The 24857-nt window shown below is 44.4% G+C and overlaps 1 protein-coding gene across 1 annotated transcript in view; it reads right to left on the bottom strand.

The window, feature by feature from the left end:
- The window catches only part of CACHD1 (cache domain containing 1), a 144391-nt gene that overhangs the window by 4112 nt on the left and 115422 nt on the right, over positions 1 to 24857 (bottom strand). Inside the window, exons 13-26 of the mRNA XM_069738196.1 lie at positions 16149 to 16317; positions 15918 to 16060; positions 11948 to 12129; positions 10459 to 10569; positions 10063 to 10185; positions 9020 to 9119; positions 8807 to 8923; positions 5982 to 6142; positions 4469 to 4555; positions 3338 to 3454; positions 2119 to 2270; positions 1564 to 1725; positions 722 to 799; positions 544 to 645 (exon numbers count right to left, since the gene is read on the bottom strand). Of these exons, the coding sequence (XP_069594297.1) occupies positions 544 to 645; positions 722 to 799; positions 1564 to 1725; positions 2119 to 2270; positions 3338 to 3454; positions 4469 to 4555; positions 5982 to 6142; positions 8807 to 8923; positions 9020 to 9119; positions 10063 to 10185; positions 10459 to 10569; positions 11948 to 12129; positions 15918 to 16060; positions 16149 to 16317 (1804 nt within the window). The remainder of the gene's footprint in view (positions 1 to 543; positions 646 to 721; positions 800 to 1563; positions 1726 to 2118; positions 2271 to 3337; positions 3455 to 4468; positions 4556 to 5981; positions 6143 to 8806; positions 8924 to 9019; positions 9120 to 10062; positions 10186 to 10458; positions 10570 to 11947; positions 12130 to 15917; positions 16061 to 16148; positions 16318 to 24857) is intronic.

Genomic DNA, 24857 nt, shown 5'->3' with positions numbered 1-24857 from the left:
ACCCTATATTTAGAAAATGTACAATTTTGTGCAGTAACTAAACACAACAATAGTGTTAATCAGCAGCTTGAGAATTGTCCACTCAATGGATCAGCACAAAAACTGAGAGCGAAAAAACAGCCGAGCGCTCTAAACCTTAGTCTTTACCCTCAGACTTGCATTAAAAGCAATGAGGCTTTAATTTGGCAGACCTCCACCTATCCATACCCATGGCCTTTACTCTAATCCAGTGTTTCCCAAACTCCAGTGCTCATGGACCCCAACAGCTCATGTTTTCAAGATTTCCTTAGTATTGCACAGGTGATGGAAGTATCAGGAGTTCTCTCACTTGTGCAGCACTATGGAAATCCTGAAAACATGACCTGTTGTGGTCCGGGAGGACTGGAGTTTGGGAAATACTGCTCTAATCCCAGACAACCCCTTTAATACACCTTGCAGCTCAGCTCAAAATGGATGTCAAGACCAATAAGGCGTTTCCATTTATATGAAGCAAGCAGAGGTCTTGGCACAAATGTACAGAGAACTGAACAAGATTCTCCTTACCGTGATCGCTTTCTGTCCCCGATCGTCCCCAGTATCGCCGCCGCCGCTCCGGACTGTGTGCGTGTCTTTCAATCACCGCCGCTATGAACCGGGTGTTACTGACTGGAGGAGCAAACAAGTCGTCAGGCCGCTGTACTCACATCTGCAGCCGGCGCAGGGTGGACGGAAAGTTACTCACTGATTCCGCGGTCCTCATGGCTGTCGTCGTCTCGCTCGTCGCGGTCGTTTTCCAGGTTGGACATGCGCACTGACATCTCTGCGGAGAAAGCGCAGGCGTGAAATAAATTCAGGAGTTTAGGATTTGTATACTTTTCCTATCCAGAACTAGCGCCGGGCTGTGTCTGATGTGGCAGTATTTATATGAACGGGACCAAGTTGCAATACCAGGCAGTGTCAATGGAGAGGCTGGCGCCATTTCTGCCACAAAAAAACACAATGGCAGAATTGTCTGTTTCTTTTTTAGCACTGTTTCTCCAGACTTGGATTTTTTGTTTATTTTCTTTCCAAGCTTTTACTTGTGCAGTAAAAATGAGCTGGTAACAGGACTGTACAGGTCAGTATGAGTAATGTGATGCCAAATTTGTCTAGTTGTGTTATATTTTACTGCTGGTAAAAAAAAAAAAAAGAATAAAATCATTAGTTCCTCAGATAATAAATTTGTGTTGCCGCCATTTTCTGATAAGAAGAATGTTTCTGTTTTTTTCTGTAGATAGATGGATTGTTTGCTTGGCATCATTTCTGGAACGATGCTGGTCCAGGAGGGGAATAAATGTTTCTATACCTTGAGCACTTAAGAAGTTTTTGTCCATTAGTGCACAACCCCTTTAACTAGTTAAAAAAAAAAGTTATTGTTTTAAAAGTTTTTATTAGGCGAACAAGCTGAAAGTAACACCTATCCCACCCATGGGCTGGAAGCAAAGTTATATTTTGACCACCTTTGATTCTCAGCCCCCAGACCCCGCTGTCACAGATCAGAAGTTTTTCGAACTACATTAACCCTTTAGGATACAGGATTCTTACCCTGAGCTGCCAGCGGTGACATGTGCTGGTGGCTTCTGCGATGGATCTGATGTCGGTAAGCGTAGACGGCCAGGACCAGCACCATGATACAACCCATTATACCTCCAGCTACCGGCCCAACGGGGGCGCTCTTTATCATATTCAGTGTAATCACCTCGTCACCTGGTGAGGCAAGAAGTCAAATGGCACAAAAAGGTCCCAAAAAAGTCACTAAACTTTACCGATTATTTTTCATATTTGAATTGCCTGCATATTGGTGGGGTTCAGGTATGGAGGCCTCCACCAAAGGTGCAATAGACCCCTGGGATGTGTGCTCCTGTCAGCTGAGCCTCGCACTTCACAGAGGTCTATTATGTGATTGATGGGGGTCTCAGGACCCAGACCCTGCACTTATTTGCAGGCAATTCAAGTGCATGCTAAATATAAAAAGCCATTAAGTTTACTCTTTAATGCATTCTTTGCCAGGTTAAAAAAATATATCTTGAGGGTGAGAAAACATATGCAAAATTGTGACAATACACCCCCATGATGGAATATCATAGACATAGACCTTACCGATAGACCCCAAATCATCAGCATAAGGGCTCTTGGCGCCGACAATGCCACCAAAACACTCCTTTTGGAGGGCACAATATGGGCGATCCAGTTGGGTCTTTCCATCGCTGTCCACCATACACCACTCACAGTCCAGGACGCCAAAGCAATAGCTTAAAAAAAAAAGCAAAAAGTCAATTGTGATGGTCAGAGGAATAAATGCTCAGCACTTAATAGTAGATTCTCTCTCTTTCTCTATTTTTTTTTAAATTTCTTTTATTTTACTCTGCACCTTTTCCCAGTTATCTGAATGCAGCCTGCAGGGTAAAGCATGGAGAGTTTTATTCCTAGAGTTATGACTATATTTAAGACCACACATGTAACTCTGTTATATTGCTTCTTTCACTTATACATTTTTTAGCAAAAAAAAAAACCAACCATGTTCACCTGTATCACAAATTCAGATTTTTTTTTTCTATGTGAAAGATCTGCGAAGATGAATATTTCAAGCCAAGTGGAAGTGATTTATGAAAATTCATCTCACTGTGCCTCTAAAGTAAAACCCAAGAAATGAGCTGGGAAATAAATTGGTAGAAGAGCGATGTATAGGAGCGTGTTCACACTGTGGCCATTTCACAGACAAAACCCAAGAAATAAAAAAGGGCATATACCCTGTAGTAAGTAAATATTACGTGTAAATAACATAGGGCACTTGGATGAAAAAAAAAGTAAAAGCCATCCCGCCGCGACAAGGCGCACCCAATCGGAAGTAGCTGCAGATCACTCTGTCTTATGGTGCGTTTCTTTCCCATCTAAAATTCTAACTAGTTTTAAGTGTCAGCGTTGCTTCTCTGTACGAAAAAAAAATGCATAAAAACAAAGCAAATACATAAAAACAAAGAGGATTATAAGTGCGTATTTTGGTGCAACACCTGCAGGAAAACATGCGAGAATCCAGCATTAACTTGCCGAATGGTCACATTTAATTTACTAAAAGGACCGTAAATGGAATCTAAAAGTTATAAAACCCTCCATTCTTTACACTGCAGGCTGCTTGCTGAGAACTGTATGGCACAACATTAGAACAAGGCTTATAGCACATAGATAATTCTTTGTCGTACAACTAGACCCGATTATAAAGTATATTTAGACTCCAGAAATTCACACAATTCATCGTGTCTCTCCTTTTTTCCTCTCTCCATAGATCTATATATCTATCGCTCTGTATATAGGAACGTACCCACTCTCCATCCTCTGAGAACATCCCGTGTTGACGCATTGGGCTAGGGCATCTTGGAGGTTTGGATCTAGTACCGTGAAGGTCATGGGTTCCTGATGGACCTCGCAGCTCGGGTTCCTGGAGGGTGAAGCAATAATTACGCACCACACTGGACATCTATCACGTACAGACACATTATAACCCTATTATCGTCTCCTAAGCCTGAATTCGGATGTCTATATATGCACAGGGAGCGGCCAGGAGTGTTCTGATCCAAACTCATATGTGCCTATAGGGCTGTGGAGTTCGGGTCGGGAGACCGGCAGTCAGATATCCCTGAATTTGGCCTTAAAAGCGGTTTCCTGCCTCTGGGGACAATTTATTTAATTTTTACCCAAATGCAAGAATTTGGGGTTAAAAATCATTTTGTTGCTATTCGGTTTTATTAAAAACGTTGCACCGTTTTGCTTTTACAGGCTCTTGGTTTCCCTGCACCTTCAACTTTAATGTAGTCTGTGGTCATAAATCAGCTGAGCTGAGTTCAGAAAAAGACAAGATAAAAGTGTTACAACAACCTCTCCCACGGGAGCGTCTGAATAGCTCACTGATAGATCCTCAGTTAGCCCATTCCACAGCCGCCAAGAATAGGAGCATAGAGGATGTAGAAAAAGAAAGCGCTCCTACATTTTTTTTTTTTTCATATAATCCAAATATATAGCCAAAAATATGCACATTTAAGTAAGGAAAAAAAAAGTGAACAACCTTTTTAAGTAGATACAAACCCTGGGGCTAATATCACCCATACCCCATTGCATGGTTGGTTTTGATATTACTGCATACCCAGATCATTGACTCATAATGCGACCCCACAAGTTCTCCAAAAAGTTGTAAACTGCCGCAATAGTTGCTCAGCTTCCCTCCCACTGTCTCCTGCGACGCACGATAGTGTATATGTTGTATATGGACCCCTTTTTATCGCCACCTGCTGGTGACTCTGAGCTATAGCGATACCCAATTTAACAGCTTAAATAAAGAATTCTCATGGTTGATGCCCTTACTACTTTAAAAAGCGATGAGGTCAGTTTTATGCAGCCAAATCACAGCGACTTCACCTGTGGAAATATTAGGGGATCACCTAGTTCCGTTTCTTACCTGCTTTCAGCATTTGTTAGATTGCCAGTACACTCGTTGACCTCCAGGGGGCACTCACAGGGACATTCACATTCATTCTGCTCCATCCTAACAGCCAAAAAAAATAATATACGATCAGCTCCAATCACGGCAAATTCTACACAGACCGTACACTTAAGTGGGAATTATCCGGGAGGGATGGGTGTCATGTATCAGATTAGAACCGGCTGCTTTAAAAGGAAAATCCAAAACGGCATCAGAGGATATCTAACCCATTCCCACCACGGCCCATTTTAAGTTTTTTTCTTCCCTTTTTCGGAGTTTTGAATGACAGTTCACTTTACTGTAAATCGGAGAAAAAGAATTCCAAGTGCAGTGAAATGACGGAAAAAGAAAATAAAAAACTATTTCGCCATTGTGCTTTAAGGTGCAGTTTGTACGGTAAAAATGACCAGATAACGTTCCCCAGATCAGTGCGATTACAGCAATACCGAACTTATAACAGGAATATATATATAAAATTGATTTTTTTTTTAATAAAAATTTAGTTATGTCGCCATTTTCTGAGACCAGTAACTTTTTTCGTATCAATGGTGTTGTGCGAGGGCTGGTAGTTTGCAACGCAAAATGACGTTTTTACTGGTACTATTTTGGGGTACATACAATTTTTTGATCGCAAAATAAAGGCAATTCTGGACTATTTTTATTGTATAATATTTACCTTATGGGTTAAATAATTTGAAGATTTTGATAGATCTGACTTTTGCGAATGAAAGCAAAATGTATTTTTTTATTTCTATATTTCGGTATTAAGAAAATGGGCGCGATTAACAAAAAATAAAAGTTTTAAACTTTTTTTTCTACTTTTAATTTAATTTTTTTTTCTGTTAGAGGCTGATGCTGGCTGTATTGGGACAGCTGGCACCCGTCTTGTTGGAGCGGAGTCCACTCCTGAGCCCACTCCATACACCTACCTGTGACATTCGCCTTTTACATGCAAGTGTGGATGTCAGGAAGGAGTTAAACAAATGTTATACAGAAAAAAAGTCAATTAAAATGTTACTTTCCTGTTCCTGAAGAACCCTCCATGTCAAACATAAAAACATTTAATGATTGTATAACTTAATACTACACAATTTCTGAAGATCTCTGCTTACTGTCAGTGAACGGGAACATTCTTGTGCACAACCTTTAGAGGCCTGATACTAAACAGCTGAGGGTTTGTTACTATGTCCAGAACCTCTGAGAACTTCGGTCGGATACATTTTACCCAGTCTGACACATTGTAGCAAATGATCAGGTCAGGGAAAAATTTGTGCTGCTCACAGAGGATTGACCAGACTAATTATAACTATTGACCAGACTGGCTACAACTATAACAAACCCCCAGCTGTGAGACAATATTAGGCCGGTAGAAATTTTCAACCTCTGGATACAAAATACTTGACTGTTCTAATTTCCTGGCAGCAAGCAGAGATCTTGAGAATGCAAAGAATTAAAACAGCGAGCGCTCAGCAGTTGTACTGCGTCCTACCTGTGACAGTTCAGACACAGTCGGTCTACCATGCTGCAGGCACAGAAAGCCAGAGAATCGCAGGTCTCGTTCACGATCCCCACAAACGCGTTGGTTCCAGGGATCCTTGTCAGCCGGTATTTTGAGCAGTGGCTGCCGTGGACAAGATTGGTCAGATCCCCCTACAGAAAGTAACAATATGGTTGTATCAATAAATTGTACTGAATGTTTCTGGTCACACACAAGGGTCAGATCGAGATATTGAGATTCGGAAGGGTCAGTTTGGAAAATTGAGATTTTAAATGGTCAGTTCAGAATATTCGGATGGGTCAGATAGGAATATTCAGATTCCGAAGGGTCAGTTTGGAATATTCAGATTCGGAAGGGTCAGATTGTAATATTCAGATCCAGAAGAGTCAGATCAGAATATTCCGATTCGGAAGAGTCAGTTTGGAATATTCAGATTCCAAAAGGTCAGATAAGAATATTCAGATTTGGAAGGGTCAGACCGGAATATTGAGATCCGGAAGGGTCAGATTGGAATATTCATATTCAAAAGATTCAGATGCAGAAGAGTCAGATCAGAATATTCAGATTCAGAAGGGTCAGTTCAGAATACTCAGACATTGCACATTCCCTCCTGCAGCTTCCCTGCTCTCTCCTGTGCATTAGGAAAGTGCTGTATGTGCAATTTCCTACTAAAATCATAAAGCACCATCTACACTGGAAGTATGAAAATAAATTGTGGATATACAGCAGTGATCCACAAAAGAACTGCAATACAACAACTCCCAGGATGGACAGCCCTGTCCATCCTGGGAGTTGTAGTATTGCGGTTCTTTTGTTGCCATTTATGCCATTTTCCAACAGGGACATGTAGCGTCACTTCCAAATCTATGCTTGAGGTGATAACATTATGGGTATAGTGCAGCGATCCCCATGTATGGCTCTGCAGCTCTGGCAAAACTACAACTCCCAGCATGCCCAGAGCACTGCCATTTATGCAATTTTCCAATTGGGAACTCCGGCTTTTCTTCCAAATCCTAACGTTAAGTGTTATGATTGTGATCCCCCGCAGCTGCTGCAAAACTACAACTCCCAGCATTGTGGATAAAGTGAATGAGTGACCACCAGCAGCTGCTGCAAAACTACAACTCCCAGCATTGTGGATAAAGTGAATGAGTGACCACCAGCAGCTGCTGCAAAACTACAACTCCCAGCATTGTGGATAAAGTGAATGTGCGACCACCAGCAGCTGCTGCAAAACTACAACTCCCAGCATTGTGGATAAAGTGAATGTGTGACCACCAGCAGCTGCTGCAAAACTACAACTTCCAGCATTGCGGATAAAGTGAATGTGTGACCACCAGCAGCTGCTGCAAAACTACAACTCCCAGCATTGTGGATAAAGTGAATGAGTGACCACCAGCAGCTGCTGCAAAACTACAACTCCCAGCATTGTGGATAAAGTGAATGAGAGACCACCAGCAGCTGCTGCAAAACTACAACTCCCAGCATTGCGGATAAAGTGAATGTGTGACCACCAGCAGCTGCTGCAAAACTACAACTCCCAGCATTGTGGATAAAGTGAATGTGTGACCACCAGCAGCTGCTGCAAAACTACAACTCCCAGCATTGTGGATAAAGTGAATGTGTGACCACCAGCAGCTGCTGCAAAACTACAACTCCCAGCATTGTGGATAAAGTGAATGAGTGACCACCAGCAGCTGCTGCAAAACTACAACTCCCAGCATTGTGGATAAAGTGAATGAGTGACCACCAGCAGCTGCTGCAAAACTACAACTCCCAGCATTGTGGATAAAGTGAATGTGTGACCACCAGCAGCTGCTGCAAAACTACAACTCCCAGCATTGTGGATAAAGTGAATGTGCGACCACCAGCAGCTGCTGCAAAACTACAACTCCCAGCATTGTGGATAAAGTGAATGTGCGACCACCAGCAGCTGCTGCAAAACTACAACTCCCAGCATTGTGGATAAAGTGAATGTGCGACCACCAGCAGCTGCTGCAAAACTACAACTCCCAGCATTGTGGATAAAGTGAATGTGTGACCACCAGCAGCTGCTGCAAAACTACAACTCCCAGCATTGTGGATAAAGTGAATGAGTGACCACCAGCAGCTGCTGCAAAACTACTACTTCCAGCATTGCGGATAAAGTGAATGTGTGACCACCAGCAGCTGCTGCAAAACTACAACTCCCAGCATTGCGGATAAAGTGAATGTGTGACCACCAGCAGCTGCTGCAAAACTACAACTCCCAGCATTGTGGATAAAGTGAATGTGTGACCACCAGCAGCTGCTGCAAAACTACAACTCCCAGCATTGTGGATAAAGTGAATGAGTGACCACCAGCAGCTGCTGCAAAACTACTACTTCCAGCGTGCTCAATGAAGTGCTATTTCCTAACAGGAACCTGTAGTTCTACCTCCAGGTCTACTTCTGAAACATTAGCTCGGCAGATATGGAGCAGTGATCCTCAACAGCTGATTTAACACTGCAATTCCCAGCATTGCCCCGACAAGCCTTTGGCTGTAAAGACATGCTGTGAATAGTAGTTCTGCACCAGCCAGAGAGGCACAGATGGGGCACAAAGATTCAGAGTAAGAATTTTCAATGTAATTTGTGCTACAAATTAACTCCTCCATTCTCTGTTGCTTTGTGGATATTTTTGATTCCTTTTGGAGCTGCGCGCCTTTGACTGAAGATTTTAGGGAAAAAAAACGAGGTCAGGAGACACAACGCTGCTGTCGCGCCTACATGCTGACAATGAGCCAGAGACGCTCATTATCCCAGAAATTCTTTGACTTGAGATGAGGACGACTCACCGCGAGGCTGGTATTAAACTTATAGAATCGCTGCACGGTTCTGTCGCTGAAGCTGTTGCACAGGTTCTTCTTCACGAAGTTGGGGTGGTTGAGGATGTCGTTGGCAACGAGAGGTTCCTGGGAAGAATAAAGCAAAAAAAATAAATTGGGCGCTCCTCCTAAGTTATCCAATTATTGCCCCGTTATAGTGGAGGATGGGGGGAGTTGTGGTACCTTATGAGTGATGTGCTGCTGCTCCACTGGAGCGTGGCCTTTAGGGTCAATGAGCGTTGGATGCGCCACCAGGTAACCTCTGTCCTCCATGATAAAGCACCTATCAAAGTAACCGGGAGCAGTCAGAACATGAGAGGATGGGAGAGAAGGAATTCTTTAAAGATCAGTTCAGGTTTGCTAATAATGTCCCAAGCATGGGTGACCGAGTCCCGGGAATGTGGAGGCCCCGGGTAAGAAAAAAAAACGCAGCCGCCAAAGGCAGACACCAGGCAAAAACTCCTAGATAACAGGATTGCAAAGATAAAGAAAATTTTGCAACTTTTAAATTAAGTTTGTGCTTCAATTCCTCACTGTTTTCAAGATCTCTGCTTGCTGTAAGTGAATGCGATCACCTATTTGCATCCACAGGCTGCGTAGCCGTCCTGATCAGATGCAAACACTCCTGTTGGGATCAGGAGAGGTTTTTATTTCCTGGATGTAACACAAATAAAGGTTCACATTGAATCGTAGCAAGCAGAGATCTTTTAGATTGGACATTTACAGACGACACAAAACAATGTTATTTTATTCCTTTATTTGTAACAGGAAAAAAAAAAAAAAAAGAGTGCTTTTAATTTATATTCTTAATATTTTTAAACTTTTTTTTCTTACTTTTACACTGTAGTTTTCAGTCCCCATAGTGGACTTGACCCTGCAATTGTTTAAGCGTTTGCTCCATATACTGCAAAAATCAGCCTCCTATGAGAATACTAAGTTGGCTTCCATGAAAATCCAATCTGTCCCCCACCCAACAGCTGAGCCGCTGGGATGGAGCCGCTTAAATGCCGCAGGTAGTGTTTGACAGCGTCGTTTCAGAGGTTAAATAAAAGAGACCAGGGCTAGCTCCAGTCACTGCTGTTAGATGCAGGTGACAGGCGTATAACACAGCCGGCACCTGCCCTGCATGGGCTCAGCTCCCGAGTCCTTATGCCACTCAATGTAACACGTCATGCAGCAGAGAAGGGGTTAAATGGTGCGGAATACCCTCCCGCCTGAGATCATACCTTATTTTATTGCCGCCATCTTGATTACACACTGGAAGCAGCTCCATGAGGACTTTGTAAAAGTATCGCAGAGTAAAGTCAATGCCCATCACAGCGACGGTGTGACCGGAGGAGACCTGGGAACTGAAGGATCCAAAACAGGAGCCGATAAACAATACGGGCAAGTTAAACTGACACCGTCACTTTGTCTTTCCCTACTTTTCCATTCTGTAAATGCAGCCTGCAGTGTAAAGAATGGAGGCTTTCCTCCTGGATGCCACAATTATTCTACTCTCCTTGCATCTCCTTGGTTTTCTACAAATGTACTAATATATCTGTATATCGCTATGTCTCATGTAGAGGATGCCACAAGCAGAATGGAAATCAGCATGGCCTCCTGCAACATCGGCAACTCACTTGGAGGACTGGACGGTGTGACTTATGGTGACCACGTAGCCAGCTCCCCCCACATCCAGGTACGGGCCGGTGAAAGTGATTAGTCCTGGATTAGCCAAAGCATGAAGATACCTACAAAGAAATAAAAAAAATATATATGTTTACATATATATTTATTATTAAATAATGTATTAAGCATCAGGATGATTTGTGGCCCTTGGTCCAACAGGCAATCTCGAAGTCTGTGACCACTAGACCAGGGCTCAGCGTTGTGCCGAAACGTAATGACAGAGGTGCTAGTGATGGGGGATGCCGGCAGGTAGGATGTTCGCAGGGCTCTGGTCAGGGGGGCTACAGATTACAGATGTGTTCCTATGGGGTCCTTACTCACCTCTAGCGTCACTCCATGAACTTTAATAAACAGTAAGGTATGTGCACACGTCAGGATTTCTTGCAGAAATTTTCCTGACAAAAACCGGACATTTCTGCCAGAAAAACACATGCATTTTTGAGACGTTTTTGGTGTGTTTTTGTGCGTTTTTCCCCAAATGCATAGAATAGCGGGAAAAAAAACGCAGAAAATCCGCAGAATTAATGAACATGCTGCTTTTATTACCGCGATGCGTTTTTTTCGCGGAAAAAAACGCATCATGTGCACAAAACATGCAGAATGCATTCTAAATTATAGGATGCATAATGTATGCGTTTTTAATGAGGTTTTATAGCGTTTTTACCGCGAAAAAAACCTGAACGTGTGCACATAGCCTTATGGCGGCTGCTTCCCTAACCCACAATTGATAAGAAAAAGGGTTAATCCCAAGCTAAGCTCTGCCAGCACTCTAGCTGATTTAAAACCACAACTCCCAGCATGCAGCTGTCAGGGCATGCTGGGCATTTTAGTTTTGCAGCAGCCTGAAGACACAGAGGGCTAATAATCTTGCACTGCAAAACTACAACTGGGAATTTGGAGACTAGTGCGTTGCACATTCGTGACTCTCGGCATTGTTCTGGGTGGGGGGAGGTAGCAGCTCAAAACCCACATTACTGAAAAAACTACACCTCCCAGCATGCCCTGGGAGTCATAGCTTTACATTGGCTGGAGATTAAAAAATACTGCATTGCAAATCCACAACTTGCAGCATATCCTGGGGGTGGTGGTAGTTTTTACACAACTTGTGACCCATGGACTGGAAACCAACGCATTGCAAGACCGATCGTCAAAGCCCGAGACATAGATGAACGTTCGAGTGACAAGAGCGGCAGCTCCTCGGGTCGGGGACGGCTCCTCGGGTCGGGGACGGCTCCTCTAGGGGTGAAGTACGGATAAAGAGGACACAAGCAAGTCGATCTGCCTGCATCAGCATCACATAACTGGAGATACAATGTATCGGGGACCAAACGGAACCCTGCGCAGGACTCTGCCTAATTGTTGCAAAAATTACAAATGGCAGACACCTCCAGACATTGCAGATAGGGCAGAGGCAAAGACGTGCCGGCCTCCGGCGCTCACCATTGTCTCCTAGTGGGATCAAAGGCTTTGTCCATGAGAGATCCGGGGTATATCCGCAGCACCCCGTTGGGCGTTGCTATGTAACGGCGGACAATGTAACTGTTCAGACTGCTCATGTCCATCTGTCTCATCCATTCATCGGTGACGTGACTGGTGGCCATGACTTCATTCCGGACAGAAAACTGCAAGATAAAGACAAGCAAAGCCGCACGGAACCGTCCATTAATTAAAATGAAATTACTTTCTATTTGTACAGAAAATAAACAGAATTGAAAACTATCGAACAGAAGAAATTAATAGGAGAACAATTCAAAAATGTGAAAACTGTTTGTCCAAATTCATCTTCCTCCATTTGATGCAGGCCCGGCGCGGAGCCGAACCTTTCCCACCACATGACAGCTAATTAAATCAGTCGTCATGTGCCTCTAACAGCCGCGGGTGGAATCGCGATCCGCCCACGGCTGTTAACATGTTAAATGCCGCTGTCAATCTCTGACTTCGCTATTTAACTCGCGCCGAGCAGAATTGCGTTACAAGAACACGCCCATGTTGCATGATCGCAGGGTGACGATGAGTTGTCATAACAGCCGGGGGTCTACAGAAGACCCCCGTACTTGTCATTGCAGATCTCCTATAAATGCCGACCCATGGCATTTGGAGGATCGCAGATTCAAGTCTCCTACGGACAGTATTGAAGCAAGTAAAAAAAAAAGTTTGTTTTAAAAAATATTTTAAAAAAACCCTAAAAGTTAAAATTTTGCCCAATCTAATATATAAAGCTGAATGTGTGTGTGTATGTCCGGGATTGGCATCTGCACAGTCGCAGCTACAGCCACAAAATTTTGCACAGCCACACGTCTGGGCCCCGAGAGCGTCATAGGCTATGTTGTGAGGCGAAATTTTAACCCCGCACGTTCCAATTCATTAAACAATTATGCCCCTATCTACATAATGGGGAAAAAGTGGAAGGAAAAGTGTTGGAGGCAAATTGACAGCTGCCAGATGTGAACAAGGGGGACTTAAAGAGTGAGAGTGATGGCGCCAAAGAGTATATACCGTACAGTTGCTAAGGTGGGGCCCCGACAAGGGATACTCACCACACACGGGGATATGAACACACACAAAATGCGCTACACACTACCACATGCTTGAACACATATACCACCCTCAGCACACATTTCACCACACATACACCAACCTCGCCACATAAAAGTCGAAACACAAAAGTCGCCGCTCAAAACTCGCCAAGCACAAAACTCGCCACATGCAAAACTAGGCTCACGCAAAACTCGCCACACGCAAAACTTGCACACACGGAAAAATTGCCACATGCACAAAAGTTGCAACACATGCAAAAGCTGCCTCACACAAAACTTGCACATACTCAAAACGCACCACACATAAAACTCGCCACGCGCAAAACTCACCATGCGCAAAACTTGCTGCACACAACTTGCTACACTAACCTGTCACATGCAACTCGACACACAAAAAGTCGCTACATGCATGTCGCCACACGCAACTCAACACACACAACTCGCCCTAAAACACACAAGTCTGGTATTATTCTTCAAAAACACACAGGTATATACTATATACAGGAGGAGATGACACACTGGTATATACTATATACAGGGGAGATGACATACAGGTACATACTATATACAGGGGAGATGACACACAGGTACATACTATATACAGGAGGAGATGACACAGGTATATACTATATACAGGGGAGATGACACACAGGTATATACTATATACAGGAGGAGATGACACAGGTATATACAGGAGGAGATTACATATAGGTACATACCATATGCAGGAGGAGATGAGATACAGGTACATACTATATACAGGAGCAGATAACACACAGGTATATACTATATACAGGAGAAGATGACATACAGGTACATACTATATACAGGGGAGATGACACGTATATACTATATACAGGAGATGACACAGGTATATACTATATACAGGGGAGATGACATGTATATACTATATACAGGGGAGATGACATGTATATATTATATACAGGGGAGATGACATGTATATACTATATACAGGAGATGACAGATATATACTATATACAGGAGCAGATGACACAGGTATATACTATATACAGGAGGAGATGACACAGATATATACTATATACAGGAGGAGATGACATACAGGTACATACTATATACAGGAGGAGATGAAACACAGGTATATACTATATACAGGAGCAGATGACACACGTACATACTATATACAGAAGGAGATGACATACAGGTACATACTATATACAGGAGGAGATGACACAGGTATATACTATATACAGGAGATGACACAGGTGTATACTATATATAAGGGAGATGACAAACATGTATACACTGAGGGGAAAATGAGGTGTGAGGTGAAAATGAGGGGTGTGAGGTGAAAATGAAAAGGTGTGAGTTCAAAATGAGAGGAGTGAGGAAAAATAGTGGAGAGATTGGAAAATGACAGATGTGAGGTCGAAATGACAAGTGTTAAGGGGGAATGAGAGGAGGGGGGAAATAAGAGGAGGGGGAAAATAAGAGGAGTGAGGGGGGAAATAAGAGGTGTGAGGGGGAAAATGAGAGATGTGAGGGGGAAATAAGAGAAGTGAGGTGCTATAACTAACCACAGATATTTACTATGCCCAGGCAACACTGGGCTCTTCAGCTATTTCATAATAAAACAGAAAATAAATTTAAAAAATACGCTTTTGGTATCGATGAGTTGAGAAATATTCGATCTATAAAAATATAAAGTAAATTAATCCGATTAGTAAACTATGTAATAACAAAAGAAAACCAAAAGCCAGAAATACATTTTTTTCTGGTAGCTGCAACATTACAATAACAGGCAATCAAAACATCACATCTACACCAAAAAAGGATCCATAAATACGTCATCTCGAAGAGCAAAAAAATAGGCCCTCACCCCTTCCCAGATCACAAAAAATGCGGAAAAGGGCGTTTTTTTAATTTTTCTTACAAATTGTGAGAAAAAAAATTCACCACTTAAATAAAATAAGAACCTATAGATGTTTGGTATCTGGATACTCGTAATGACCTGGAGAATCATAATATCAATTCAGTTTTGTCATTTAATGAACACGGTAAATAAAAAACAATAATGGAAATGCCCTTTTTTTGCAATATCATCGCACTTGGAATTTTTTTTCACATTTTCCAGTAAAAGATATGGTAAAATCAATGGTGTCGTTCAAAAGTACAACTCGTCCTGCAAAAAAACAAGCACTTACATGGACGTAAAACTAAAGTTATGGCTCTGGGAAGAAGGGGAGGAAAACTGAAAATGCAACAACGGAAAATCGCATGGTGGTGAAGGGTTTAGTGTTCATTGCTGGGGTGGGGATCACACGAGAAAAGAGGGCTGAGGCTGCACCAGAGAGAACCAGAAGATTACCAGTCTTTTCTAGATTTTGCTTCCATGTGTTGCTATTGGTCCTGCTGGGGGTGAGCTCTGGGCAGAATCAGTCTACTTCCCCCTCTGGAAGCGAACAATCTCACTCTCCCTGTACAGCAGTCTAGTACTGCAGAAGGTCTGCTACTTCCCCAGCAAGCAGGTATAAAATCATATCTATTGGCTCCCCTTCAGTACATATAGGATCAATATGCAGACCTCATTGTGGGGAAAGTGACTTGTGATGTGCGACCCCCTGTCAGGTAGATGTGCATATATACACTGAACACCAGGTGGCGCCAGATTGTGGAAATAAATAGGGAAGTGGACAGCCCCTTTAAATTCACCAGCTGGTGGAGGGGAACTATAGATCCTGCATGATCCCATGATCCCACGTCTGATCACAAAGGGCCCATAGGTGGCGCCATAACCAAACGCAATAACACGCTGGCGGCATAAACATAGGATATGAGACCGTTCCGATCGCACCATATTGAATGTGGTCACATTGTAACGTTCCTGCACCAACCTTTAGGCCTGGGTTTGCTATAAGCCGGGTATTATCGCTGAGATACGCCGTGTAATGCTCCACCATACGCTTCGTCTCCGGCTGACTCAGATGCTCGTAAGGAGAAGAGAAACTTCCGGCTGCCAACATGACCGTAGGACTCTCTGCAGAGGTAAATCAGCAGTTATGTCGCAGGTGGGAAACATCGTACGGACGGAGGGAACGGACTACGGCTGCAATCGTCCACTTTACCTAGTGTCGCCAGCTGCTTGAAGTGAAGGCAGGCGGAGGGCTGTCCCAGCAGATCCAGGCGGTGGTACAGGAGCTTACTGCTGGGGACGGTGTTCAGGTTCTTCAAATGTTTGACGGGGATTTCTGGCTGTATCACCACAATACACAAGATAAAGGAGGTGTCCTGGACCTGCAGGGGAATGATCACATCGTTACTGCATCAAAGGGCACGCCAAATTAAAATCCACAAACAACCCCTGCTTGTTCAGTGGCTGCAGAGAATATATTATGGTGTTATATTCACTCCAGTCATTGTACTGTCATGTGAGCGCAGCTCTGGAGTATAATACAGGATGTAACTCAGGATCAGTAATGTAATGTATGTACACAGTGACTGCACCAGCAGAATAGTGAGTGTAGCTCTGGAGTATAATACAGGATGTAACTCAGGATCAGTAATGTAATGTATGTACATAGTGACTGCACCAGCAGAATAGTGAGTGCAGCTCTGGAGTATAATACAGGATGTAACTCAGGATCAGTAATGTAGTGTATGTACATAGTGACTGCACCAGCAGAATAGTGACCGCAGCTCTGGAGTATAATACAGGATGTAACTCAGGATCAGTAATGTAATGTATGTACACAGTCAGTGACTGCACCAGCAGAATAGTGAGTGCAGCTCTGGAGTATAATACAGGATGTAACTCAGGATCAGTAATGTAATGTATGTACATAGTGACTGCACCAGCAGAATAGTGAGTGCAGCTCTGGAGTATAATACAGGATGTAACTCAGGATCAGTAATGTAATGTATGTACACAGTGACTGCACCAGCAGAATAGTGACTGCAGCTCTGGAGTATAATACAGGATGTAACTCAGGATCAGTAATGTAATGTATGTACATAGTGACTGCACCAGCAGAATAGTGACTGCAGCTCTGGGGTATAATACAGGATGTAACTCAGGATCAGTAATGTAATGTATGTACACAGTGACTGCACCAGCAGAATAGTGAATGCAGCTCTGGAGTATAATACAGGATGTAACTCAGGATCAGTAATATAATGTATGTACACAGTGACTGCACCAGCAGAATAGTGAGTGCAGCTCTGGGGTATAATACAGGATGTAACTCCGGATCAGTAATGTAATGTATGTACACAGTGACTGCACCAGCAGAATAGTGAGTGCAGCTCCGGAGTACAATACAGGATGTAACTGAGGATCACTAATGTAATGTATGTACACAGTGACTGCACCAGCAGAATAGTGAGTGCAGCTCTGAGTTATAATGCAGGATGTAACTCAGGATCAGTAATGTAATGTATGTACACAGTGACTGCACCAGCAGAATAGTGAGTGCAGCTCTGGAGTATAATGCAGGATGTAACTCAGGATCAGTAATGTAATGTATGTACACAGTGACTGCACCAGCAGAATAGTGAGTGCAGCTCTGGAGTATAATGCAGGATGTAACTCAGGATCAGTAATGTAATGTATGTACATAGTGACTGCACCAGCAGAATAGTGAGTGCAGCTCTGGAGTATAATACAGGATGTAACTCAGGATCAGTAATGTAATGTATGTACATAGTGACTCCACCAGCAGAATAGTGAGTGCAGCTCTGGAGTATAATACAGGATTTATAGTGTATTCAGCTCCCTGGAACTTTTCAACCTTTTCCCACATATCATGCTTCAAAACAAAGATACCAAATGTAAATTTTTGGTTAAGAATCAGCAACAAGTGGAACACAATTGTAAAGTTGAACAAAATTGGGGGGCGTGGCCTGAGAGTCCATGTGAGCGGACGTGCGGCTGTGAGCTCCCGCCGCTGTATATTGTAAAATCCTGCAGAGCCGCTGCTGTTTGGTCCCTGCGGGGGCTTACTGGCTGCGGGGAGACTTGGAGAGGCCGGCGGTGCTGTTCGGTAGCGCTGGAACCGACGAACATGACCAGGAGACGGCAGAAGGACGCGGGAGCCGGGGATGCAGGCGCAATCCAAGATGGCGCCGACTTGAGGGAAAAGGCAGACAAGGAGAACGCCGCATGCAGAAAGCGCATGGAGGTAGCGGCAAAGCTCCAGCAGTTTGCGAGAGCGGAGGCCGCAGAGGAGGGAGCCGGAGCTGATACCGAAGAGGAGGAGGAGGAGGAGAGCCCAGCAGGAGAACATGAGGTACAACAGGGGAGAAAGGAGAGTAAAATGGCGGTGGCAGAAGGGGGACCCGAGGAAATGGCGCCAGAAGCTGAGCCTACCCTAAGAGACGTTTTTGCGCTAGTCTCTTCATGTAAACAATCTCTGACCATACAGATACAGGAGGTTAAGGGGGACACAGCCCAGATAAACGCAGCCATGCAGAAGATTGACAAACGAGTGGGGGAGGTAGAGGAGAGAGTGAGCACTGCAGAAGACCATATAGTGCAGCTGCAAAAAGCAGAGAAAAAGTTCACTCAAGCAATAGCTGAATTGGCTGCGAAAAATGAGGACCTTGAGAACAGGTCCAGAAGAAATAATATTCGCATAGTGGGCATCCCTGAAAAAGCTGAAGGGAGGAATCCAACGGAATATATTGAAAAATGGCTGTTAGAAACATTTGGAGATATGGCGCTAACAAAAGTGTTCGCGGTAGAAAGAGCGCATAGGGTCCCGCCGAAACCACCTGTCCCTGGAGCGAATCCCCGTACCATGCTCGCCAAAATTCTAAACTATAGAGACAGAGACATTATCCTGAGGAAGGCCAGAGACATGACGGATCTGACAGTTGAAGGTCAAAAGATTGCTATATACCCAGACTATTCTACTCTGGTGCAGAAACAACGGATGATGTTCACGGGTATCAAGAGACGGCTGAGGGAGCTGGGAGTGCAGTATTCCATGATGTTCCCAGCAAGACTGAGGGTGGTGGCGTTTGATAAAATTCATTTTTTCCAGAAGCCGGAGGACGCTACCCAGTGGATCGATATTAATGCTAAAAAGCTTAAAGGAAAAGGAGACTGAAACTGTGGGAAGAGTCTGATCTTGGTTACTTATCTGTCAGTTGGAAAAGAGTCATGTGATTGACAAGCCAAGGGGTATGGGGGGGGAAGAAGGGAGCTGGATTATATCCAGTTAAAGTTAAAGGGATGGTGTAATGGCTGCTGGGAAAGGGGGAGGAAGGGTTTGCGACATATTTTAAGTTTATGCAGGCTTCTTGTGTGTGCAAATAATTCTAAGTTAAAATGTTTTGAGAACGTTATTTTTCAAAATGTCTGAAATCCTGTTATGTACAGTGGTGGGAGGAGGGTTGGGAAGGTAATGCCAAACGGAGTGTTCGCTATGGGCGATGATGCCCCACTCTTGGAAAGAGGTGGAATGGTTAGATGTGAGGGGGGAAGGGTGGGAGGGGGAGTTGGGAGGGGGTGGGGGGGGGAGGGTAGTTAGACAGCCTGAGCTCAAAATTGATGATACTTATAGTGAAGATGAGCCAAGTGATGGGGACCCGTTTTAAGATTTTGTGCTGGAATGTGAGAGGCCTAGGGGAGAAATCTAGACGTGCTGCGTGTTTGCAATATGCAAGAGACCAAAGGGCCTCAATGATATGCTTGCTGGAGACGCATTTGGTAAGGGAAAAAGTGGATGTTTTGAATAGACGATGGATCCAGAGGGGATATCATTCTACCTTCTCCACGTATGCAAGAGGAGTCTCAATCTTGGTTCCAGCGGGAGTTCAGTATGAGGAGGTGAAGGTATATGTGGACGTGGAGGGACAGTATGTACTATTACGGTGTATACTGTATGGAGTGATGCTGTGTGTTGCCGCGATGTATATTCCGCCTCCCTACTCTAGCAGGAAGATTAGAGAAGTAATGGAGCGAGTGGAAAAATGGGGACCGACACCGTTAATAATTATCGGAGATCTAAATAACATCGGTGATGAATATTGGGATAAAAATAAAAATACTCAGAATAGGTCGGAGGGACACATAACAACATTTGGCACCTATATACAGGAGATAGGTTTGATTGATCTGTGGAGGGTTAGACATGTGGGGGAGAGAGGGTACTCATGTTATTCACCGGCACATGCCACACTCTCTAGAATCGATATGGCTCTGGGTAACAGGATTTTGGACACATTGGTTGGGGAGGTGAGATATCTGCCAAGGGCCTTGTCGGACCATAGTCCAATTGAAGTAGAGGTTTGATTGGAGGGGGCTCGCTCGCTAAGTGGGAGAGAATGGAAGATTCATCCTAATTGGTTACAGAGTATTGAGTTGGAAAGTATAGGACGGGAGGTGGCGGAATTCTTTCTCTTAAATGATGGAAGCGCCGACGCTCTTATAATTTGGGATGCAATAAAGGCGTACCTGAGGGGACTACTGTTTAGGGACATTAGTAGGTGTAAGCGGAGGACGAGAGAGGTAGAAAAAGCGGCAGTTGAGGAGTTGAAGGAAGCAGAGGATGGGATGGCCACACTGGGAACCCCTGAGGCAGAGAGAAGAATGAAAAACGCACAAAATCATTTGGAAAAAATTCTGCTAGGCAAAGCTGAGAGGAAACGAGATTTCCAAAGGGTATTGTTCTATCAGGAGGGAGAAACAGTGGGACATATGCTGTCGGTAGTGGCTGCTGCTCAGAGAGGTTCTTCATATATACACTCTTTGGATTCTGCTAGTGGAGGTAAAATAACGGAAACACCTGAAATTTTGAGAGCCTTTGCGGACTTCTATGCAGATTTGTATTCCTCTCGGGTTGGTGAATCGGTCGAGGATGCACTGACTTTCTTGGAAGGTCTGGATTTGCCGAGACTGAGTGAGGCAGATAGGGAGAGCCTTGAGGCCCCTATCACTGAGGAGGAATTGAGTCGGGCATTGATGTCTATGGCCAATGGGAAGGCGCCTGGGGTCGATGGGTTACCCGCTGAGATCTATAAAGGGTTGGCAGAAGTGTTGATTCCTAGATTAAAAATGGTATTGGAGGAAGCTAGGTCTTGTGGGCGCTTGCCAGCCTCTATGAGAGAGGCCATAATAGTGGTCATTCCAAAGGAGGATAAGGACTTGGGGAAACCGGAGTCGTACCGCCCAATTTCTTTACTAACAATTGATGTCAAGCTTCTGGCCAAGGTGTTGGCTCTCCGCCTCTCTAGTGTTATTGCGAGTCTGGTGCATTCGGACCAATCTGGCTTTATGCCGGATAGATCAACGGCGATCAATTTGCGGAGGTTATATGTAAATTTGCAGGTAGAGTCTGATAACTGTGGTCGAAGAGTGATTGTATCGCTAGATGCACACAAGGCGTTTGACAGCGTCGAATGGGGGTACCTCTGGCAGGTGCTGGAATGTATGGGGTTTGGCCCGCAGTTTGTGGCCTGGATACAGCTGTTGTACTCATTACCATCCGCCAGAATTAGAGTAAATGGGGAGCTATCTCGTCCTATAGGGCTGGCTAGGGGTACTAGGCAGGGATGCCCGCTTTCACCCCTCCTGTTCGCGTTGGCTGTAGAACCTCTTGCTGCTAAGATTCGGCAGTCGGATGGGGTCCCTGGGTTTAGGTATGGCAAAGTAGAGGAAAAAATAGCGTTATATGCGGATGATGTTTTGCTGTTCCTGGAGGATCCAGACAATTCACTAAGAGGGGCCGTTGAAATTGTTGAGAGATTTGGTACTGTGTCGGGACTAACAATTAATTGGGATAAGACGGTTCTTTTTAGAGTGGATGATGTAGGAGAGAATGTGAGTGAGGATGTTGGGGATGAGAGGCTGAAGGTGGTTTCCCAATTTAAATATCTTGGAATATGGATTTCGGTGCCGGTGGCGGAGTTTCTGCAAAGAAATTTGACTCCTGTTATGGGGGTACTCAAGGCAAAGGTAGACGCCTGGAATAAGCTACATCTATCGGTCGTCGGTAGGGTAAACCTTATTAAAATGGTCCTTATGCCCAAAATTCTTTATGTTCTGCATAACGCACCAATTTGGATCCCTCGGGGGAAGTTCAGGCAGATTAATGCCCTCTTTAGAAGTTTGATATGGGGTAGACAATATCCACGTATTAGCTTGGAGACGCTTCAACGACCCAAGGAAGATGGTGGTTTGGCTTTGCCCAACCCGGAAATATACTTCCTTGCGGCCCAGAGCCAGCATTTGAAGGGCTGGGCGCGAGGGGCGTCATCCAGTGCAGTACAACAGCTATTGGAAGAGGTGACGGACCGACGACCGATGGCCAGGTGTTTGGAGGATGGCTCATTGGGCGCGCTGGGGAAAATATACCCAACCCTGTTCCTGATTCGTAAATTATGGAATAGATTAAGGCAGATTCGTGGGGTTACAGGGTTGACTAAATTCACACCGATATGGTCTAACCACAACTTAAAGGATTTTGAGGCCCTGGGAGGATTGATGGAATGGCAGAATAAGGGAATTTGCTTTGTTCACCAGATAATCCAGCAGCAGGAGCTGAAGTCCTTTTCCCAATTGCAGGAAGAATTTGGTTTGCGATCCACAGGGGAATATCAGTATGCGCAGATGAGACATGCCTTTAGAGCTCAGAATAAGAAGGCTGATATCAGGGTTCAAGATGATATAGTGTTGGAGTATGTGTGTGGTGAGGGTACTACAAGGGGAGTTATTTCCACTCTGTATAAGGACCTTATGCACACATTTCTGCTAGATTTCCCTATAAAGGCGAGAGCTAAGTGGGAGAGAGAAGTGGGGCCGATGGAAAATGAAACCTGGGAATCGGTGATGGAGTGGGTTCCGCGACTATCCTTGAGTGAACCATATAGGCTCTCGCAGCTATACATTTTGCATAGGGTATATAAATCTCCGGAAGTGTTATACAAAGCGGGATTGCGTGCCAATTCTGGGTGTCCGAGGTGTGCGAGTGAGAAGGCAGGAATATATCACATGATGTGGACGTGTCCGAGACTGGCTGCCTTTTGGGTGGTGGTTTTGAGCCGAGTTGAAGCAGCGTATAAGTGCAGAGTTGTTAGAGACCCGATAGTATGTGTGCTGGGATATGTGGAAGAAATTGGAGTTGACAATACTTGGAAGATTGCAATTGCTAGGCTACTCTACATGGCCAGGAAAGTAATAGCACGAAACTGGATAAACGCGGAACCACCTGTGAGAAGGGAATTTCTCCAATATGTTCAACATGGTCTAAAATTGGAAAAGGGGGTGTACAGTAAAAGGGGGAAAATAGAACTCTTTAATAAAATATGGTCTCCTTGGCTTGATTTGGATTGAGGAGTATAGGCGTCGTGTTTCCTAAGACCTGGAAGAGGATAAATTACAAGAGGCAGATAATGCCTCGGTGGGGTGGAGATTGAGACTGAGCTGTCTTATGGGGGAGGGGGGTAGTTGGGGTAATGTTGGGGTTTATTAAAGTAAGAAAATGTGTATCTGATATAATGCAATGTAAATGGCATTCTGTTGTTCTCCTTTTTTTTTTTATATTGTTAATAAAAATCTATTTAAATTAAAAAAAAAAAGTTGAACAAAATTATTGGTTATTTAAAATTTTTGTGGAAATTCAAAAACTGAAAAGTGGGGCGTGCAATATTATTCGGCCCCTTTAATACTTTGTTGCGCCACCTTTTGCTGCGATTAAGCTGGAGTCACACATAACGATATCGTTAACGATATTATTGCAACGTCACGCTTTTGGTGACGTAGCAACGATCCCGCTAACGATCTCGTTATGTGTGACAGCAACCAACGATCAGGCCCCTGCTGGGAGATTGTTGGTCGCTGGGAATGATCAGGACCATTTTTTGGTCGCTGATCACCCGCTGTCATCGCTGGATCGGTGTGTGTGACGCCGATCCAGCGATGTGTTCACTTGTAACCAGGGTAAATATCGGGTTACTAAGCGCAGGGCCGCGCTTAGTAACCTGATATTTACCCTGGTTACCATTGTAAAAGTAAAAAAAAAAAAAAACAGTACATACTCACATTCTGATGTCTGTCACGTCCCCTGGCGTCCACAGGGTTAAAACTGCTTTCGGCAGGAGCGCTGCTAATGCACGCGCTGCTGCCGAGATGCACTGACTGTGTTAGCGCCGGCCGTAAAGCAGAGCACACGCTGTTACTGCCGCCGCTGACACAGTCAGTGCATCTCGGCAGCAGTGCGTGCATTAGCAGCGCTCCTGCCGAAAGCAGTTTTAACCCTGTGGACGCCGGGGGACGTGACAGACATCAGAATGTGAGTATGTACTGTTTTTTTGTTTTTTTTTAAATTTTACAATGGTAACCAGGGTAAATATCGGGTTACTAAGCACGACCCTGGACTTAGTAACCCGATGTTTACCCTGGTTACCCGGGGACTTCAGCATCGTTGAAGACAGTTTCAACGATGCCGAAGTCTTTCCCCTGATCGTTGGTTGCTGGAGAGAGCGGTCTGTGTGACAGCTCCCCAGCGACCACACAACGACTTACCAATGATCACGGCCAGGTCGTATCGCTGGTCGTGATCGTTGGTAAGTCGTTTAGTGTAAAGGTACCTTTACAGCTGCATTCGCTTGGGGAATGTCTCTATCAGTTTTGTACATCGAGAAACTGAAATTCTTGCCCATTCTTACTTGATGTTTGGGTCTGGCAGGTTCAACCGAACCGTTACAAAAAGTTTGGGTACCAAAACAGGACCTGAACCTAAACCCCATTCACTTGAAATCACATACTCACCTCTCCGTCGCTCAGGCCCCCGGAATTTTCAATATTCACCTGTTCTTCGTTCCGGCGCCGCTCC

This window comes from Ranitomeya imitator, chromosome 8 (genome assembly GCF_032444005.1).
Source record: "Ranitomeya imitator isolate aRanImi1 chromosome 8, aRanImi1.pri, whole genome shotgun sequence".
NCBI classification, from domain to species: Eukaryota; Metazoa; Chordata; class Amphibia; order Anura; family Dendrobatidae; genus Ranitomeya; species Ranitomeya imitator.
Note: the sequence above shows the minus strand (reverse complement) of the source record. Positions and strands in the feature narration are given on the sequence as shown.